General features: G+C 36.7%; 1 protein-coding gene across 1 annotated transcript in view; it reads left to right on the forward strand.

Moving 5' to 3' along the window:
* wb (wing blister) overlaps positions 1-20,030 on the forward strand; it is a 470,816-nt gene that overhangs the window by 60,723 nt on the left and 390,063 nt on the right. The window contains exons 3-4 of the mRNA XM_089102573.1: positions 7,513-7,688; positions 9,804-9,953. Of these exons, the coding sequence (XP_088958699.1) occupies positions 7,513-7,688; positions 9,804-9,953 (326 nt within the window). The remainder of the gene's footprint in view (positions 1-7,512; positions 7,689-9,803; positions 9,954-20,030) is intronic.

Consider the following 20,030-nt stretch of genomic DNA (forward strand, 5'->3'; position numbering starts at 1 on the left):
ATTTTTTTATTCTGTTAGAACTATTGTGGATTTGTGTAAAGTGTTTTTGTATTTACTACGAATAATTTTTGTTTTGTAAGAGCTATTTTGGATTTATTAGAACTTTTATTATTTTTTAAGAATTATTTATGTTTCATAAGAAAAATTTTGATTTTGTTTGAACTTTTTATATTCTGTAAGAACTATTTTTGATGTTTTAAGAAATATTTTTGTTTTGTAACAAGTATTTTAAGTTTTGCAACAACTATTTTTTATTCTGTTAGTACTATTTTGGATTTGTCTAAAATATTTTTGTATTTCGTAAGAATGATTTATGTTTTTTAAGAACTATTTTGGAATTTGTTTGAACTTTTTGTATTCTGTAAGAACTACTTTCGGTGTTGATAGAATTTTCGTGCTTTGTGACAAGTATTTCATATTTTGCAGAAGCTATTTTTAATTCTGTTAAAACTATTTAGGATTTGTGTATGACGTCAACAATTACTTTACTGACATTTGTACATCCTTTCCTGCCCCAACTAACACTGAAATAGAGAATCTACTGTCAATATGCCCTGACGAAGGTGAAATCGAAATAGTTGAGTATCAATTTTTCAATGAGCTGAACAAGTTGTGTCCATCCAGTAGCTCTTTTCCTGAAGAGCTACCTATAAGGTTAATACGAGAGTTCTCTCTTTTCCTTGCCAAGCCACTTGGACACATCATCAGCGAATGTTTCGCCCAGTCAACTTTCCCGTCGTGCTGGAAACGCGCATTTGTGCGTGTTATACCGAAGACTAAAACACCCAAATCTTGCAACGAGTTACGACCGATATCAATCACATCTACCTTTGCAAAAGTCACCGAGTCATTCATCCTGAGTGAATTGCTCAAGCAAACGCGGGAAAACATAGACCGTTACCAGTATGGCGGCCTCAAAGGTTGCAATACCTCGATATACCTCGTGCGCCTAGTTGACATTATCTTTAAGTGGCTTGACAAGGGCAGTACCTTCATCGACCTAGCTCTTACCGATTTCAGGAAGGCATTTGACCTGATTTGTCATCTTACGGCAGCAAAAAATATGCGAGCAATGGGCGCACAGAAGCGGTCTCTTGCATTAGTGATGAGCTTCCTTCAGGACAGAATGCAGTGTGTATTTCCATTGTTTGAAGGTGACTTGATCTCATACTGGTCTAAACTTACCTGTGGAGCCCCTCAGGGTACAAGACTTGCTGATTTCATATTTATCTCCCTCATCAACTTCCTACTTCAGAATTTCGAAGAGCGACTCAAATTCGTCGACGATTTATCATTTGTCCTCAAATACCTCGTGAGAGAAGGTGTAATCGAACGTCAGTTCAGCGAGACCCTTCTGGCATCCTTCTCTGAGGACTGTGAACGTTACAAGTTGACACTGAATGCAGATAAATCAATGATCCTCAGGTTTTGCCCCTTAAAACGTGATCTGGAATTCCCGCAAGTCCCTTTTCCTATTGTTCCATCTGCAAAAATCCTCGGAGTCACATTATCGATGGACTGCACATTCACCGAACACGTGGAGAAGGTTATTAAGGCTGGCAATGCATCATTTCAGATCCTAGTCCTGATGCGCAGGTTTGGCTGCGACACTCAAAGCCTAAAAAATGCCTATATTACGTATGTGAGACCTCTACTCGAATATGCCGTCGCTGTCTGGGGACCTTTTGTCCAGAGCATCCACTACCTTTGCGATGACCTTGAATCTTTGCAGAAACGAGCTGTTAACATAAACGTTGGTAACAGAAGTGACGACTACAACAAACTCTTGCAAGAACTGAACCTTGAATCTCTCAGCGACAGACGATTATCACTGATCACGTCCCTCGGCAAGTCACTGCTATCTTCGCCCCACCACAGACTGATCCTCCCACCTGATGCTCCTGTTAATCAAAGAACCAAATACCAGTCGAAGCTACAACCCCCGGTCTGCAGGACCAACCGCTACAAAAACACGTTTGTCCCCTTTTTCGTAGAAGCATACAACAAGACTTAGTGTTATTTGAATTCACGTGTTAGTGTTTTTATAGTGTTCTTTGTATTTTTTTTTCTTCTCATATTGTTGTAAAGACGACATAAATTAGCCATGGCTACGCTGTTCGATCTTAATAAACCTATGTCTATGTCTATGTCTATGTCTATGTTGTTAGAAATTTAGTGTCTTGAAGCAAGTATTTGGTATTTTGCATCAAGTATTTTATATTCTGTTAGAACTATTGTGGATTTGTGTAAAGTATTTTTTTATATTTATTACGAATAATTTTTGTTTTGTAAGAACTATTTTTGATTTCTTAAAACTTTTTGTATTTTTTAAGAATTATTTCTGTTTTGTAAGAACTGCTTTGGATTTTGTTTGAACTTTTATATTCTGTAAGAACTATTTTTAATATTGTTAGAAATCTTTTGGTTTTGTAACAAGTATTTTGTATTTTGCAAGAACTATTTTTTATTCTGTTAGAAATATTTTGGATTTGTCTAAAGTATTTTTATATTTTGTAAGAACTATTTCCGGATTTTTCTGAACTTTTTGTATTCTGTAAGAACTGTTTTCGATGTTTTTAGAATTTTTCCTATTTTTGAAAAGCATTTTATATTTTGTAGCAACTATTTTTTATTCTGATAGAACTATTTTGGATTCGTTTAAAATATTTTTTCTATTTTTTAAGAATAATTTTTGTTTTTTAAGAAATATTTTGGATTTTTTATAACTTCTTGTATTTTGTAAGAATTATTTATGTTCAGTAAAAATTATTTTTATAATATGTTTGAACTTTTGTATTCAATTAGAACTATTTAAGAAAGAGTTTGTAGCTTACTTGGAGTTTCGTCATAATTTCTTGAATGAAATGTCTTTTTTTTATTTATCCAGGAAGCAAATTAAAGAAAGAATTTGTTCACATGTATCTGACAATTCATGTAGGCAACTTCCTTTTCTTACATCTCCGACGTTTTATTAGACATTCTAAACGTTTTATATGCTAGCTTACTCTAAAAATAATGAACACATAACAATGTAATGCATAATATATTTTTAATGAAATAATGCTATGTAGAATATTAATACAAAAAATATATTATGATACATTATTAATATCCGTGATTAACTTTGGACATTTTGAATCTGTTCCATAAAATAGTTCACCATGTTCTCTCTTGATATTATAGCTATTGTCTTCTCTTAGTTCGTAATCAGTAGAATAATCGTTATTCCCTTTTGAGTCATACAGAATTTTTACTGGTGTCTCATCAACAGGCTCAATATGCTTTTCGTCTTTGGTATTATTTGGTTCAATGACTGTTTGACCAATGGCAGTAACGTTTGCTGGTGCTTTGTTTTTCATCGATTCATCTTTATAGTCCATCGTGATATTTTCTGACAATGCCCTTTTTATTTTTCTGGCAATTTCACTGTCTATTATCACATTATTTTTACACAGGTAACAGTTTCGGCATGTAGACAAGATATGGTTTACAATATTAGTAGAAGAGTAGGCCTTTCTTTTATTGATCTTCCGTTGAATGCTAATACCCGAAAGGTGACGATTGGATGTATCAGTAGGTAATGTGTTAGCTGCAACAGTAACAAGGAGTTTTCCTCTATCATCAATGATTATTTTTATGTTGGCATTCTCTTTGAGTGCAATCATCTCTGGAGATCTCAATATCACATAACCACCAACATAAGAGTGGAATTTTTTTGGTATTCCAAAGAAATTTAATTCCTTACAGTCATGACAATGCATACATACATTTCCAATAGTGCTACCACCTGTACTTGTTTCAAAGTTTAAATACTTCTCTTTGTCAGCATTCAGTGCTACAATAACCTTGTTATGTAAACACACTTTATTAAAATGCTCCATCTTCACTTTTTTTTTTAAGATATGACTTATGTGTTTATCATTCCACTGCGTAAAAAATACTGATTTAATACATGCAATAGATTAGGTAGTGTCAATAACCGGTCATAGAATACCGGTGGGGAAGTCACATCGTGTCTCTGACCAATCACAGAGCGAAATTGTTAGAACTGTAAGCATATTTTGAAATTTTAAGTTATTTAAAAAAAGAAAAAAATAAATAAATTTGAAAAATTTCGCAGTTTTAAAAAAGATTTTTTTTTTTTTAGAAATAAAAAAAAACAACAACCAATGTTAACATAAAAATAGTACTTAGAGTTCACTTTTAAACATCCACAAACGATGGTCCCATGATATAGAATAGTTTTTAACATGTCTTATGGATTTATCACGATCAGGTATGTTCCTAGGTATCCACTGTGCGAAGAACCTAACCTCGTCTTCAGGACGGTGATAACCCCCCTCAAATTTAGGACACTTAAACTCTTCTAGATTGAAAAGTGGAATCCTAGGGTCACACTTTTGAATTAAAACTTTATCTGTAGGTACATTGCCCTTTACGTAGAGTGCTTCAACTCCGAAAAAGCTGCAAATTCCACTGACTTCCTCCTGGACATCTCTCAGTTCCTGACCAGTATTATTAAGTGGTGTAATCACTCTATCATAGAATCCCAGTCTGTTTATATAATGTAATGTAGTACTCCACAAGCTTTTATCATACTCAAACAAATTACAGTTCACTAAGCAATAACCATTTAGGTTTAACTTACCTTTTAGGGGGTGACCATTTAGGGTTCACAAGAACAATTTTGATTTTGTTTGAACTTTTTATATTCTGTAAGAACTATTTTTGATGTTTTAAGAAATGTTTTTGTTTTGTAACAAGTATTTCAAGTTTTGCAACAACTATTTTTTATTCTGTTAGTACTATTTTCGATTTGTCTAAAATTTTTTGTATTTCGTAAGAATAATTTTTGTTTTTTAAGAACTATTTTTGGAGTTTGTTTGAACTTTCTTTTATTCTGTAAGAACTACTTTCAGTGTTGTTAGAATTTTCGTGCTTTGTGACAAGTATTTCTAAAACTATTTTGGATTTTTGTAAAGGATTTTTTCTATATTTAAGAATAGTTTTTGTTGTTTAAGAACTATTTTCGATTTTCTTACAACTTTTTGTATTTTGTAAGAATAGTCACTCTAAAGTTGATTCTGATGTTTTTAGCGCTCTATGTTTTAGTGCATTAGAAATATTCAAAAAAATTTTCAACTGAAAGTAAGGAGAAACACTAAAACTTAAAATGAACCAAAATTATCACGTATATGAGGGGGTTCCCTCCTCCTCAACACCTCGCCTTTCACGCTAAGTTCAAATTTTGTTCCAATTCTTCAAAAATGACCCCTGAATCAAAAAGCTCGCTTAATTAGAATAAATAGCTCTTTTGAAAGCAATAAAGAAACTTTAGCCTAAAGAGTGAGGTATTGACGAAGGGGCAAACCCCCTCATATAGGTATTTTTTTCAAAAATAGGGGGCAATTGCTCCTTATATCTCACTTGTCCCCACTACTATCAGATGCTCCTTCTTAAGAGATGTTCGATTATAGAACAATGAAATTATATATATAAAAAAGGTCACCCATAAGAATTTTTTTCAAAAATAGGGGGCAATTGCCCCTTATATATCAGTTTTAAAAACTAAAATAATAAGATAAAGATTGGACTGTCTACTAATATAGAACATTGTATTTTTTAAAATTATAAATTCCAAAAAAATCTATTTTTTGTTAAAAAATTTGGGACAATTGCTCCTTATATCTCAATTGTCCCCACTACTATCCTAAGCTCCTGCTGAAGATAGGTTAGCATTTTGAACTTTGTATTTCTTAAAAGTATAAATTCCACAAAAAGGTATTTTTTCAAATATAGGGGGCAATTGCTCCTTATATCTCAATTGTCCCCACTACTATCCTAAGCTCCTGTTGAAGCTATCTTCTAATATTTAACTTTTTATTTTTTTAAAATTAAAAATCACTCAAAATGGTATTTTTTAACAAATAGGGGTCAATTGCTCCTTATATCTCAATTGTCACCACTACTATCCTAAGCTCCTGCTGGAGCTAGCTTCGAATATTGAATTTTTTAAAAGTATAAATGCCACAAAAAGGTATTTTTTCAAAAATAGGGGACAATTGCTCCTTATATCTCAATTGTCACCACTACTATCCTAAGCTCCTGCTGAAGCTAGCTTTGAATATTGAACTTTTTAAAAGTGAAATACCACTTTTACCAATATCCATAAACCTCCAGTCTTTATATTAACGGGGCGGCCCCCTGCTACCCCCATCGCGTTTTAATCAAAAGTTTTTATTTAAACAGAATCTTTTTTTTTTAAACTAAAAAAAAATTTTTCGTAATTAGTACGACCGGGTGGAGGGGTCAGCCCCCTTTCATATACGGACTCAGTTATGTTCGGGTTAAGTTTTGCCGTCGTGGCTTTCTTTAATTTAAAAAAACTTTTTTTTTTTTATTTAATATAATTAATAAGTTACATAAAAATTATTTTTTTAATTGATGGTAGAAATTATAAAAATAACATAGATAAGAGCATTAGCTTTCGAATGAGCCATTAAACGCCAATCTAAAAGTGCTGGTAGTCTACTAGCCCCAGCTTTTCCACTTGAGACATTGCACCAAAAGTGCCGTTTTTAGTGCCGTTTTGAAGTTGCTGATGGTTGAATTTATAGGAAGAACGTAGATATGAGTAATATCTTTTATACGAGCTACTAAAAATCTGTATAGATACCTGCGATACCAATACGCCCAAAAATAATACGTCCGATACCGATACACTGTGCAGCCCTTTCCCCAGGGGACTTGGAGGGTCATAATATCACCAACACCAAATATATTTGACTCTAGCAATGTCACTTGTAAGTGTCAAATCTATTAAGTATCTAATGTAAGCACCCCATTCTTTAATTACCCGTGAGACATTCTTAACCATCGCAATACCCTTACGCTAATACCTTTTCGCAAAAAATTCGCAAATCTCGTAAACTAAAGAAGTAATTACCCTTTTCAAGAACATTACTCGTTCTATTAATGAAACCCATGAAACGAATAGCCAAGTTTAAAAAAAAAACCTACTACTCAAATGACATATTAATGACCCCGTGATTAACATAAAAAAAACAAACTTGTATATAATTAAGTAGAAATATACTTCAGAAAAACTTTTCCTTAATAGTACCGGAATTAAATTACCCTGGTAACCTCAAATCGTTGAAAATATAAACACATATCTATGCCTTAGGCGTATATCTGAATGTGTACTTTAAACGAATTGTACGGTTACTACTAGAGTCTCCTGGGATATCCAGGGTTTATTCTTGTGTCTGCTGCGGCCAATGGTTCTGCCAGCAGAATCGAGTATATTATCAACCAAGCCCACATCCCGGTGGAAGAAGCTGCGATCCTGGCAAGCGATAGGTCAACCTGGAGGCGCCTAGTCTCATCGTTCTCTACGCCGAACCCTCGGCAGGAGCCTTAAGTCAAGTCACTTTAAATTACAAGTTAATATAAATAATGTTTGTACCTATTATTGTATGTTTTATTCTTCATCTTTTTTCAACATTCCAGGGACTCAACCCCAAGTTAGTTCTTTCGCTGGCAATAAAGATGAACAAAAAGGATTATTTCCAAATATTTTTAATCTGGCGTCCAGGGCAACTATTAGCGCAAATGCAACATGTGGGGATAGTGTTACGGAAGTATATTGCAAGATGGTTGAACATGTCTTTCTCAGATCACCTCAGGTAATAATCTTTTTATCAAGTATCTCTGCACAAGAAATTTTTAGGTTAACAATTTCTATAATCCTTAAATTCTTAAATTAACCCATTTGTGGTTTTCCTGATTTGGGGAATTCCCTACTTCCAGAAATAAATTTCCGGAATGCAGGCCTACCGTCCAGTTCCCTCGAGATAAATTACCAGGATGTGCGCCTTTTTTCTTAATAAGTTATTCAGCAGGATTGTTGACTTTTTAAATTAGCAGATGTGATTGTGTTTTGGGATTATTTTAGAACAGGTTGATCAAGATTCATCTTGTACGTCAGAAACAAGCTTCTTACCTATAAAAAAATTATATTTGTCATCCACGCGCCAATTTTGCGCATTTTCAACCTGATTTTGAAATATTTTGGAGTTCTCCCATAAATATCAAATACACGCTCAATTCAGCTAGCGTTACATATTTTGGCTACTAAAAATTGAATTTAGGTGATTAAATATGTAAGAATTTCTCCCACACGGGAAAAAATCTGTTACAATTAGCTTGATTTAGAAAAATCAACAAATTAGCTGGTTCCCTTTTGTTTAAAGGGAACAAAAATATGTGTCTAGATCATCCTTTCTTGACGTGGAAGAGTACAACCCCCACAGAACGACGCAGTCCAATTGACAAGCGGCTTCATTAAAAAAAATTAAACATTTATTGAGATAAGAACTTTCTAATTAGTAAATTTTAATGAAATCTGCATTAGAAGTATTAAATGAAAAAAAAAATGAAAAGTTTGAAAACATAATCAGGATCTATTAATCAATAACTAATAAGAAAATTAAGCGTAAATTATTATTTATTATAAGGAGTTTTGATGCTATTGACTATTCTTATACATTTGTCTGAGTTGCTAAATAGGTTTGAAACTTAATTATCTCTAGGGTAAGCATAAAATGATAAATATATCTTTCTGAAAATACCGTACTTGAGGCAAGGCCGTATCCAGGGGGGGGGAGGTTACCAGGTTGGAACCCCCCCCCCCCCGAAATTTTTGACCGAGTCGAAAATTAGTAAAACCTTAGTAAAAATTAGTAAAATTAGTCGAAAACCGAGTCGAACATCAGTAACCCCCCCCCCCGAACCAAAATCCTGGATTCGCTCTTGACTTGAGGTTTTATAATGCGAGGGGTTGCACCCTTCCTGGTATACATTTGGGAACACCACACGTGTCGCACAATTTTGCAACAGTGAGCACAGTCCCCAAAACGTTTAACGCCCTCTCCGAAACGCTTAGTACAGCTCTGCCACACTTGGCACGTACCGCCTGGTTCTGCGAGTGGTCAACCCTTTGAAATAATCCTTCTGCGAGAACTTAATAAAGTGGATGGTCAACTTTTTTCTCGAAATTAGCTACGCTTTAAACTGATCTTACCTCTGATATCGTCTTCAGAATTTCCATTTATAAAGTAATTGTTAAATATCCACGCACACAGTGTTTGAAAATTCCCAGCCTGTTTTTGAAATTTCTTGGAACTAAATCATAGAAATTATTTGATGCTTGTGAGGCAAATTACCAATTGCTTTAGGTGACCAAATTAATAATAGCATTGAAAAATAGGTGCGGAGTAGGAAAGCCACTTAGCCCAAAGCTTACTAACAGAAAATTTGGAATGAAAATTTTCGTCGATTTTGTGTTCTCAGTAAAGCGCTAGTTTTTCAGAATTCTACAAGTTTAGGGATATACTGCGTGTCAGTTTGTTTATGGAACATTAAAGACATGTGCTGCATAAACTGCGAAGCAATAATATTTATATGTTTTAATTTTCATCTTCGCTCTTTACTTCTATCACAAATCCCTGATTTTTCCTTAAATTAATACTTATAAAATAGAGATGTGCGCTGCTCAAGTTTTACAATTCAAATTTCGTAATCACTGTAGGGCATGTTTCGATTGTGCTAAGATTTAAGTCTATATTTTAATGTATTATTTTATTTTAATAGATAATATTTTCTTTAATTTAATTTAATCAAATTTTTAAGTGAGCTAATTAATTAAATTGAAATCAAATTTTATATCATTATAGTAGAGATGCCTGATTTAATTCTACCTTTTAGTTAATATTATTTTTATTAATTGATGTTGTTTTCAGTGCGGTATATGTGACGATTCAGCCTATGATAAATCTTTTCGACATCCAATAACGAATGCTATTGACGGAACCCCGAGATGGTGGCAAAGCCCGACGCTTCAACGAGGTCCACAGTTTGAGTGGGTGACAATTACACTGGACTTGCATCAGGTATTTAATATTGACAGACTGTTTTTTATCACTTTCTTTGCTTATTTTAAAATTTTCTCTAATACCATTTATGTTCATTATGTTTATTTATATTAATTAATGTTTTATCTATATTGTATTAATAGGTTTATTTCTAACTAATTTTTGCCTTGTATGGTAAAAAACGAAAACGGCATTGAACTTTACAGTACCTACCAGTGGTGCTGGTCTCCGTTTCATCGTCCTTTAGTCAGAAAGTGCAATGGAGACCTGGGGGCCAGTTATCCTGTGCTTTCACACACCCTTTCTGTTTACCTTCCCCAGGTTTCTCCAGTTATCCATTTAGAGCTAGGTCGACTCTGGCTAAGCTTACAGAGTCATTGCACTGACCTATATTCCATGCCAAATAACAAGCGAATTCTCACCAAAGTATAATCACCTACGGAACAAGTACTGACAAAACCTATCCTCTCCACACAAAAAAGTGACCCTTTTTATACCTATGCGAACCTGGCAACTAAAACCCGTAGTTACACAATTCATCCCGGTCACTCCGTATTTTGGCTCGGAGCGATTAAGTAGTACAGCACTTTGCGTCTAGAGGCGCTGAGGTACGCGGGGTCGCATTTGGAGAGTTTTGTTAGTACTTGTTCCGTAGGTGATTATACTTTGATCCTCACAGACAGAGGATTTTGATTTCTTGGCTCAGTGAGAATGAAAGACTTAAGGAATTGCATTTTTGGTAACTCAAAATGAGAAGATAGGGGGTTAAAAACTACTAGTACCACTTACTCAGTACTGTCTGTCTACTTTAAAAGTGCCTTCAGAATTTTTGTAGCGTTTTCAGTGTTTAAAAATATCAACAATGTTGTTCAGGGAGGGGGTCCACAAAAAAGTCTTCACGTGAACATGATTTACATGTGTTATATATATATTAAATGTATTTTTGCTACTTCTGTACGGATTGGACAAACATTTGGGGGGGGGGCGCAGGGTTCAACCCATATAACCCTTCCCCTGGATTAACTGTCTGCCAAAGTCCTTATTTGCAGTGTTTTCTTCTGGCCTTTTTTAAGGTTGCATATTCTAACAATAGACAGGCAAATCAAAGATATACTGCTTCTTTTATCGTTAGATTTATTCTCGCTGAGTAAAAATACCGAGGAAAGATAAGAAAGAAAGCCTTAGTATGAAAGCCGTCTTAAAGTACCAAGGACATCAAATTAAACCCATTTTCACCCCCATGGCTCATCCTATCTCTATTCGCAGCTGAAAACCGTGATTTTCTAAGACTTCTCTTTGGTTGTTTCTAAACTACAAAGTTTGTAGGCAAGGCCATATCCAAGGGGGTGGGGGAGGACTCACTTGGTTTGAGCCCCCCTTCAATTTCTGTCCGTCTCGTAAAATTGTAACAAAAAGCGTACAAATAAATTTTTCATGCGTTGTTTTAATCCCCCCCGGAAGAATACCCCCTAAAAAATCTTAGATATACCCTTGTCTCTAGGGCAGTATTACAATTCTTTCAGTGTAAACACGCTGAACCGAGAAACTCAAATAAGAAAAACGAATTAGTTAACTTTGACAACACTTGTTGACAATTTGACAACTAAAGTTCACAACTAAACCTTCAAAGAAAAGTTACATCTTCTTAAACTATTTGATGTCATTTATTTTTTGCTCATTTTTGCTGTTTTCGCTCACGTTTCTTTTTTAATGTTGCACCTGATGCCCCGAATAACTGGATATGGAGGACTTTTTCATCAAAAATTGAAGGCCTGATTTTCTAATTTTTAATATAAAATGCTGCAAGTCTCCATTTAACCAGTTCAAACAATCCGATTTCAGTATCACTTACATTGGTGCTTTAAATACATATTAAAGGAAATTTTGGGCCAGCGCGTGGTTCAACCAATTCAAAATTCAGGAATTACTAATTCCTTAGAAATTCCTTATAGAACGTTGTATTTTGAGTCGCTAGAATGTTTTCTTGTAGTATCGCTTAGTTGGTCTTAAATGTAGATAGGGTAAGATACTTATTTCAGTAAATCACAGAACTAGTACAAATCCAAAATGACCGAATTCTCTTTGGGTAAAAAAAAACATATTTTTAATGTATGGTAAAAAGCCATATACAATTTATGTATCTTCTATATGTGAAAAATTCTAATCAAACTCTTATATGTGTAAATATAATATACGTAAACTTCTATAAGGGCACTGCACACGGAGAAAACATTGCCACTTATGAGTCTCGTTAGTTTTGGGTTGTCAACAACCATACATATAACAGCAATATAAAGCACCTATATAACAACAATATAAAGCACACATAACAGCAACAACAACAATATAAAGCACCGAATGACATCTTGCAGACTTTGACTTTTGACTTACTTGACTTATGTCTCCTGCCGGGAGCTGCTCGGCGTAGAGAGTGACGTCTGCCTCCTCCATCCACTTCGGTCCATGGCAAGCGTTTGCACATCGCTCAACCTGATATTTGTCATCGTCAGGAACTCGGACAGGCTGTCAGACCATCGTTTTTTCGGTCGGCCGCGAGGTCGCTTCCAACCGGCTTTGACAGGGTCGAAGTCGTGGATCGTTTTCGCAGTATGTGTGGAGGCATTCGAAGTAGGTGTCCGAACCATCATAGTGCTCGCTCGGCTGCTTGGGTCGAAAACCGAGACTGCTTGGTGAGCTGCAGCAGCTTCTCATTGCTGACGAAGTCGAGCCGTCGTGGACCTTCGATCCTCCTCAGGCTCTTCGACTGAAAGACTTCAATTGCCTTGAGGGTAGCGGCTGAAGCTTGCCACGTTTCAGCTCCATAGAGCATCACAGAGCCGACGAGGGCGTTGAAAATCCGCAGCTTCGTTGTACGACTGATGTTTGGTTTTCGCCAGAGGTGACGGTTCAGTCTGCCCATGGCAGAAGACGCTTTGGATATTCTCGCTTGTAGTTGAGAAAGAAGCGAGCCATCTGAAGAAATTATAGAGCCCAGGCAGGGGAACCTTTGGACAACTTCGATACTAGTGGTGCTGTCCAGGCTAACTGAAGGATTGGCAGCAGGGGAGAATGGGTCTTTGGCCATAATTTTCGTTTTAGTCCAGTTTATCTGCAGTCCTACTTTCGCAGCCTCTTCTCGTAGGATTCGAAGCGCTTCCAGCAACTGCTCCATGGAGTCCGCCAGAATGGACAAGCCATCAGCAAAATCAGCATCTGTAATGACACAATCTCCAAACTTGAGTCCAAAGCACAGACGTGAAGTAGTCCTTGTCATAACGTAGTCTATGATGACATTGAAGAGCTCTGGGGCCGCTTCACATCCTTGGCGCACTCCTGTCGTGATTTGGAAGAACGGGCTGCGCCGGCCGTTCCCTTGAACACAGCTCTCCGTCCCATGGTGTAGAGCTTTGAATAGTCTGCAGTATTTCTCAGGGAGGCCTGTCGATTCTAGAATCCGCCAAAGAGCTTCTCGGTCCACTGAGTCGAACGCAGCACGGAAGTCGACGAAGGTAATAAAAGCTTTGTGTCGGAGCTCCGTGGCTTTTTCTATGATTTGTCGGATCGTAAGAATCTGCTCGATGGTTGAACGGTCCGACATGAAACCAGCTTGCTCCGGTTGCCGGATTTTACGAATGATATTTCGACATCGATCTAGCAGGACTATTGAGAAAAGTTTTCCCGGGACAGACAGTAGGGTTATTCCACGGTAGTTCGAGCAGTCGCTTCTAGAGCCTTTCCTCTTCCACAAAGGGATAATGACACCCTTCCGCCAATCTTCGGGAATTATCTCAGTTTGCCAGATTGTAGAGAACAGGGTGTGAAGAAACAGGAGCATAACAGGACCTGCAAATATGTGCAGTTCCGAATTCAGGCCACAGATACAAGTAGCTGGAGTGTTCCTGAGGCTTTTTACTTCATTCCGAATTTCTGATGGGCTGAAAAGCTCGACAGGAGGAGGTTCTGGTTTATGTTTTGAACTGCCGGTTTGGCTGGGACTATCCCCAGCAGGAGGCATAGACTGCCTACTGTTGCTCAGGATTGAGCAGAGGTGATCCTTTAAACGCTTAAGACAAGAACCCACATGAGAAAGAAGTGTCCTATCCCTGGATAGAACGGTTCCCAATGCTGGTGTTTTATTTTCTGTTAGATCACGGAGGTGCTTAAACATGCTACCCATGTCTTTTTTTTTTTGCTGCTAGTTCGATTTCATCGGCTTTCCTTGCAACAAACTGAGTTCGGTTTCGGTGAATAAGTCTGTTCCGCACTCCACTGAGCCTTCGATAGGTGGCCATGTCCCCAAGAAGTCTTGCCCTCCGCCTTTGCTCAATGACCTGCAGTGTTTTGTCAGTTAGCCACAATTTCTTCAGGAAACTTCGCTTGCCAAGTACCAGCTGTACAGCTTTGCTGGTCTACGATTTAAAATACTTCCAAGCATCTTTGCTGCTGTTGACTGTGCCAAGGAGCTCAAAGCAATTTTATATCTCAACAATATACTTCTGGCGAGTATCTGGCTCCTTTAGTTTCCCAATATCCGCTGCTACTGGTTTTCTTTCCAATCGCTGTGCATTGAGGCGAAGCTGGACATCAGCACACACAAGCCTGTGATCTGCATTTCCGAGCTCTGCTGATCTGTAAGTTCTGCAGTTCTTCAGCGATGATCTCCAGCGTTTAGAAATAATGACGTAGTCAATCATCTTCTTTATGCGACCGTCGTTACTATACCACGTGTAGTGGTGGATAGTCTTACGTTGAAAGTAGGTGTTTGCGATCACAAGTTCATGGGATCGGCAAAGTTCGAGCAGGTGAAGGCCGTTGTCATTCAGTGGATGGGGGGATACAGGTCCAATTGTGCCATGCCAAGCACCCATATCATCTCGCACTGTAGCATTGAAGTCACCGAGAAGAACAGTGACATCGTGGGGAGACACTGTTGACAGAAATCTGGACAGAACAGAGTAGAACTCTTCCTTGGTTACGTCGTCGGAATCGTTGGTCGGGGCATAGCATACGAAGATTGTCATCTTGCCATGCTTGTGCCCAAAGCGGGCCTTCATTATTCTGTCTAATACAGCTTTGTGCAAGAGTAAGGCCTTTCTTTCAGGGCTGTTTAGCGCGAGACCAACACCATTTCATCTCCTGCTCCCTGCATACCAAACTAACAAATGATTATCGCCTATTCGCTCTTCTCCACTCCCAGTAAGACGGGTTTCTGTGAGACCTGCAGTTGCCACTTTATTCGTACAAAGTTCTTGAGAAAGTAGGTTCTTTGATTCTGGTGCATTCAGTGTCAAAACATTTCAGGTGGCTATTCGAACCCCCCTTTGATCTAGAAAGTTCAGCCTGTCTGTCTTTCTGACGTCGTCAGCATGTCCGTTGACGCGCGATGGTCGAGATCTTAAAAAGGGGACCGGATCCATGGCTATGTAGTCACTTTGCGTAGCACTTGGTTTTCAGGTGAAGGGTCGCTATACCAACCGACCCTAGGCCTGGAATCTGATTAATGCTAGGTTTAACCTAGGCACTGAGATTCCCGGGGTGAGCTCCACCCGCCTTCTTGCTGACTAGAACCCAAAAATGCATTGATTGGACTCCTAATTTGACGACGATCGGAGATAGGAACATTTCGGATTTTGCAGCTCTGCTGCAACTCGCTTGCTTGTAAAGCTTTTTTCTGCTGATCAATTTGGCAAGATTTTACTTCTCTGATCTTACATCTTCTACTACTACCACCAGCAACAACTCACTGCAGTCCCAAGCCGCCTGAGGCCAACACAGCTACGTACGCTCCTCCTCCATGCCAATCTATTTAAAGGCTCCTTATTTAAACCCTCTCGAGAAGTTCTCGGTTCTCGTAAATCTCTCCTTACGACGTCGTCCCACCGATTCGCTCAAATTTAGTTCTTGTTTTATCAGAGTGTCAAGAGCTCACTCATAGCAGTCAAAAGGGCTTAAATATATTCTTGTCTGCAAAATATGACATTAGACAGAGGATTTCGATGATGGTATCATCAAAGTTCTTAATAGGGACGAATACAGTATGAATAGTTCTTTTTTGGGGGGAGGGGATCAGAGAAACTTGGGCTCATCAATTTTGTATTTTTCACCCTTCCATATTTATAACTTTCTGGGGAACACATGCCCTAAAAGCATCCCCTTGATGTGTCCCTGATCCTTAAACCATTGATCAAAGCAGAATTAATTTCTAATTCTGAAAAAGACCTGAGAAGTGGGTAAAACAGGTCTATCAATGAGGCTATACCCTGATATTAGATAATTATTATTATTATTATTTATTTTTAACCCACACTGTACAGAGGTACAATACGTGGAGTATCACGAGGAAAAACACATAAAATGCGACACAAATCAATATATAAATCAAAGATTGCCAAATACAGTGTAACACATTATAATTTAAAAGAAACTAAAACAATAAAGAAATAACGTGAAAGGAGAGAGAAAAGAGTAAAAGAGAAAGAAAACTGACAACTTGCAGAGTCTAGTAAGCTGTCATTAATATTATCATTATTTGATTTTTACACGCTCTTTTCAATACTAAAATGTAGAATGACCAAACAGAGAAAAACAACTAAACAAATAAAAGAAAAATAAGTTACGACTGAAAAAACCTGATAAGGTGATGGTGCGGAGAAAAACGGATACAAGCAGTATTTGAAAGTTTTCTGTGTAGTACTTCCAGTTTTTCAGTAATATTAGGAACAAGAAATTTATTAATAATTACCCTATTTTTGGTCCAAGGTGGAAGAAACAACAAAAATTTACAAAATCTAAAATAATTAATCTGGAGTCTTTTTAACTCATTTTTCTTCAGAAGGAGAAAAATTACAAAAGCAAAACGAATTGAATGTTCACAAAAAGTTGAGTAGAGCTTGGCCAACGCGAGTTTATTATATTTACCTCTATTGAGCAAGAATGACGAAGCAATAATCTGATTGATTGAACCAAGCAGAAGTTCCTTGACTTTGATTGACCTTAGGAAGACTCTTAATTCCCTTTGATAAACAATTTTACAGGGTGCTGTCTATACTATCATGAAATGAAGAATGCACACAGCAGTCTGTTATATCTCACTGTTATTATATTAACTACCTATTAATCAGCCTGTCAGAAATTTGACGTATTAGCCATTGTTGAGGGTTTTCATAACAATGGGTGACTTTTACATTGTTTACGTGTCTCAAATTTGAGCCCTTGAAAATTTGGATCAAATTCATGGTTTAAATAGTGAAAGGTCGGATTAACGCGCAGACTGAGCACTTAGCTAATTTTTTTTTTTTTTTTTTTGCAATATCATTCTCTTTGATTAGTTAATCAGATTGCCTTGCTTATTGAGATGTTCTAGATGACTGGCGTGTACATAGAAGTGAATCATTATCATGGGATAGGTATAGTTAGTGGCATAATGAGGGGTTTAACGCACACTGAAGGCGTTTAACTCAGTATAATTCGTGGCTTTTTATGGTGAAAATGCAGGACAACCTATTTTGTTAGTTTGTTAGTACTTTCTTTAGGAGAGTGGCTAAGTTACTCCAATAAAAAGAAATTGTCATTTAAACAATGGTGTCGACTTAGGATGGGATATTCCCCCTAGATTTTCGCCTCATAGATTAAAAAAATACTTTTGGGATTATCACTGAAAAATTCCTTTTTTATGGTTTTTTCATTATGAGAAACCGAGAAAATTTTCCCCTCCTAGATTCTAAAAAAATAAATGCCCTCCCCCCCCCCGTCCTAATATTCTTGTAAATTTTTGCCATTGCATATAAACGAACATTAAGTGTTCTTTCAACTCTTTCGGAAAATAGCTGCAGTAGGAGATCGTAATTTTCAGAAATGAGTATAAAGTGCAAATTATGCTCTCATTTCCAGCATCGTCCTTCATTCATTTCGTCTATTCCTTCTCTATTTTTGAGGTTTAGAAAGCTGCAGAGAAGGCAACTTTGGAAAGTGTTTTTCTTCAATTTTGTTAGAATTTGCTCCTCTTTGACTCTAGAGTTTGAAAACATGGTCCAAATGACTAAAGCAGATTTCTAGCGATTTTGAGGCTTTTTTTCAAATTTAAGCCATCCTTTTTAAAAATCTTTGAAACGTTATAAGGCAGGATTTAGTAAAGCTATCAGGTTCTTTCTTTGGACCTTGTGTGTGCTTGAAATCCATTCTAAAGGTTTCATTTTTATAACACTGAGTCTGTGCAAGCTCATCCATGGCTAATGCTTTTTGTAGGGGAAAGGACGGATGCAGTTACTGCAAAAACCTTAACTTCTGCAGTAACTCAAGAGTATAATTTATGCTCTTGAAACGTTCCTTCGAGTTTCAGTCAGACTCAAATTTTTGAAAATCTAATGTTTTAACTGAGAGGGGAGAGCCAGGCATCTTTTGGTCAACGAACAAACCCTGAACTGTCCCCTTTGTATTGTCACTGTCACCCTATTTGTCTTAGGATAGCATTTTTACTTCCAATTTTTTTTCTATTCTTAACAAACCTGAACTGGATGGCTTCTAGCATTGTTAATGAAGAGTTGTTCACTTGAATATCGTTTCCACCAAATTCTGCAGGCCACGCGAGGCAGGACAGAATAAGTGGCGGCGGCGCTCCAAGATATATACCAGGTTTCGAGAGTGGTGACCTCTCGGTCATTAATTAACCGATTATATAAAAGTTCTGGAAATCTCAGTGGTCTTTTTTGTCTTATTGGGTTTTCTCTTGACGCTTTTGCTTTATTATTTTTTGTTTTTGCTCTGCTTCAGATTTTTTTTTTTTTTAGCTTGTTGGACATCACTTATTTCTATGTTGTCCTTACTGTATCGATTGATGATGTCTGTGAAATTACATGTTTTGTGCTGTTTAATTTTCTATTTTCCTTTAATTTTTAATTCCCTTTTTGTTTTCTTTCTGTTTATTTTTCAATTTTTATGGTTATTTAATTTTCCATGGAAAGCAGTAGCTTTACACTCAGATTACTTAATTGCTGCAGAACCAGACGTATTCAGGGTTACCACCCGGTGACAAAAAAAATCATTATATTTTTGTGATTTAAAATTGTCGGTTATGTAATTAAGAAGCTGCTACCGCTATTTGATTTCTTGCATTACTTGCTTGTAGATAGCAATCACTTGTCCGCCAATTTTGAATGTTGACTATAATAAATTAAAATGAAAGGGCGTTTCCGGATTTTAAAAAAAAAGTTTTTTTTATTGAGTCTTGTCTTTTTTAGTAATAGTATTAATTTTCTAATCAAATCCTTACCAGATAATAGCTAATTGCAATTTTCCAATTACGATGTACTAATTAGCTTGCCATACCTAACTGGGGCCTCGTCAGGACTCTCTGAGAATGGGATGCGGAAGCACATTTATTTATTCTGGGAAAAGAAAAGATAAAAAATATGGTGTGGAAGCACTGACATAAAGTCGCTTCGAAGAAGCAGAGACTCCTAAATATTTTCAGAATTAAATAAGATAATAAGGATTGAGCGTTAAGATATGGTAAGTAGGTTCATTTTTTCTTGATTGTGTACGAATTGCGATGCAAATTGTATTAATTATGACAACCAATTTTTCAATAAATCGTTTGAAACTTATATTTATTTCATCAGGAGGATGAAATAAATTCTTTGAAGCAGTGTATTTTCTATCATTGATTTATTGATTGGAACCATTATTAATTAGTTAATAATTAACCGAGAGGTTAATCCCTATCCGTCATCTTAGCGCCAATTTTTCCACCACACAACGCGTGGCACGCAAAACCTGGTGTAGACGATTTTTCTAAGGAGACAACCCTTTGTTATTGACCCTCAAATCCAGGGCCGTATCCAGGGGGGGGGAGCAGGGCGTTTGAACCTCCCCCTCCCGAAAGGTTTGTGTATCTCGTAAAAACGTAACAAAAATTGACATAACAAATTTTGTATGCGTTTTTTGAGGTTTTTTGTGTAACCCCCCCCCCTCTCCAAATTTTTTTTTTAGTAAAACCTCCCCCCCAAAAAAACTTCTGGGTGCGGCCTTGCTCAAATCCATCCTGTGAATGAACCACTAGATGAAGTGTGCTGTGCTGTAAATCTTAGCTTCAAAAAA

The sequence above is a fragment of the Artemia sp. Qi Xiang Cuo genome, chromosome 16 (genome assembly GCF_049724085.1).
Source record: "Artemia sp. Qi Xiang Cuo chromosome 16, ASM4972408v1, whole genome shotgun sequence".
NCBI lineage: Eukaryota > Metazoa > Arthropoda > Branchiopoda > Anostraca > Artemiidae > Artemia > Artemia sp. Qi Xiang Cuo.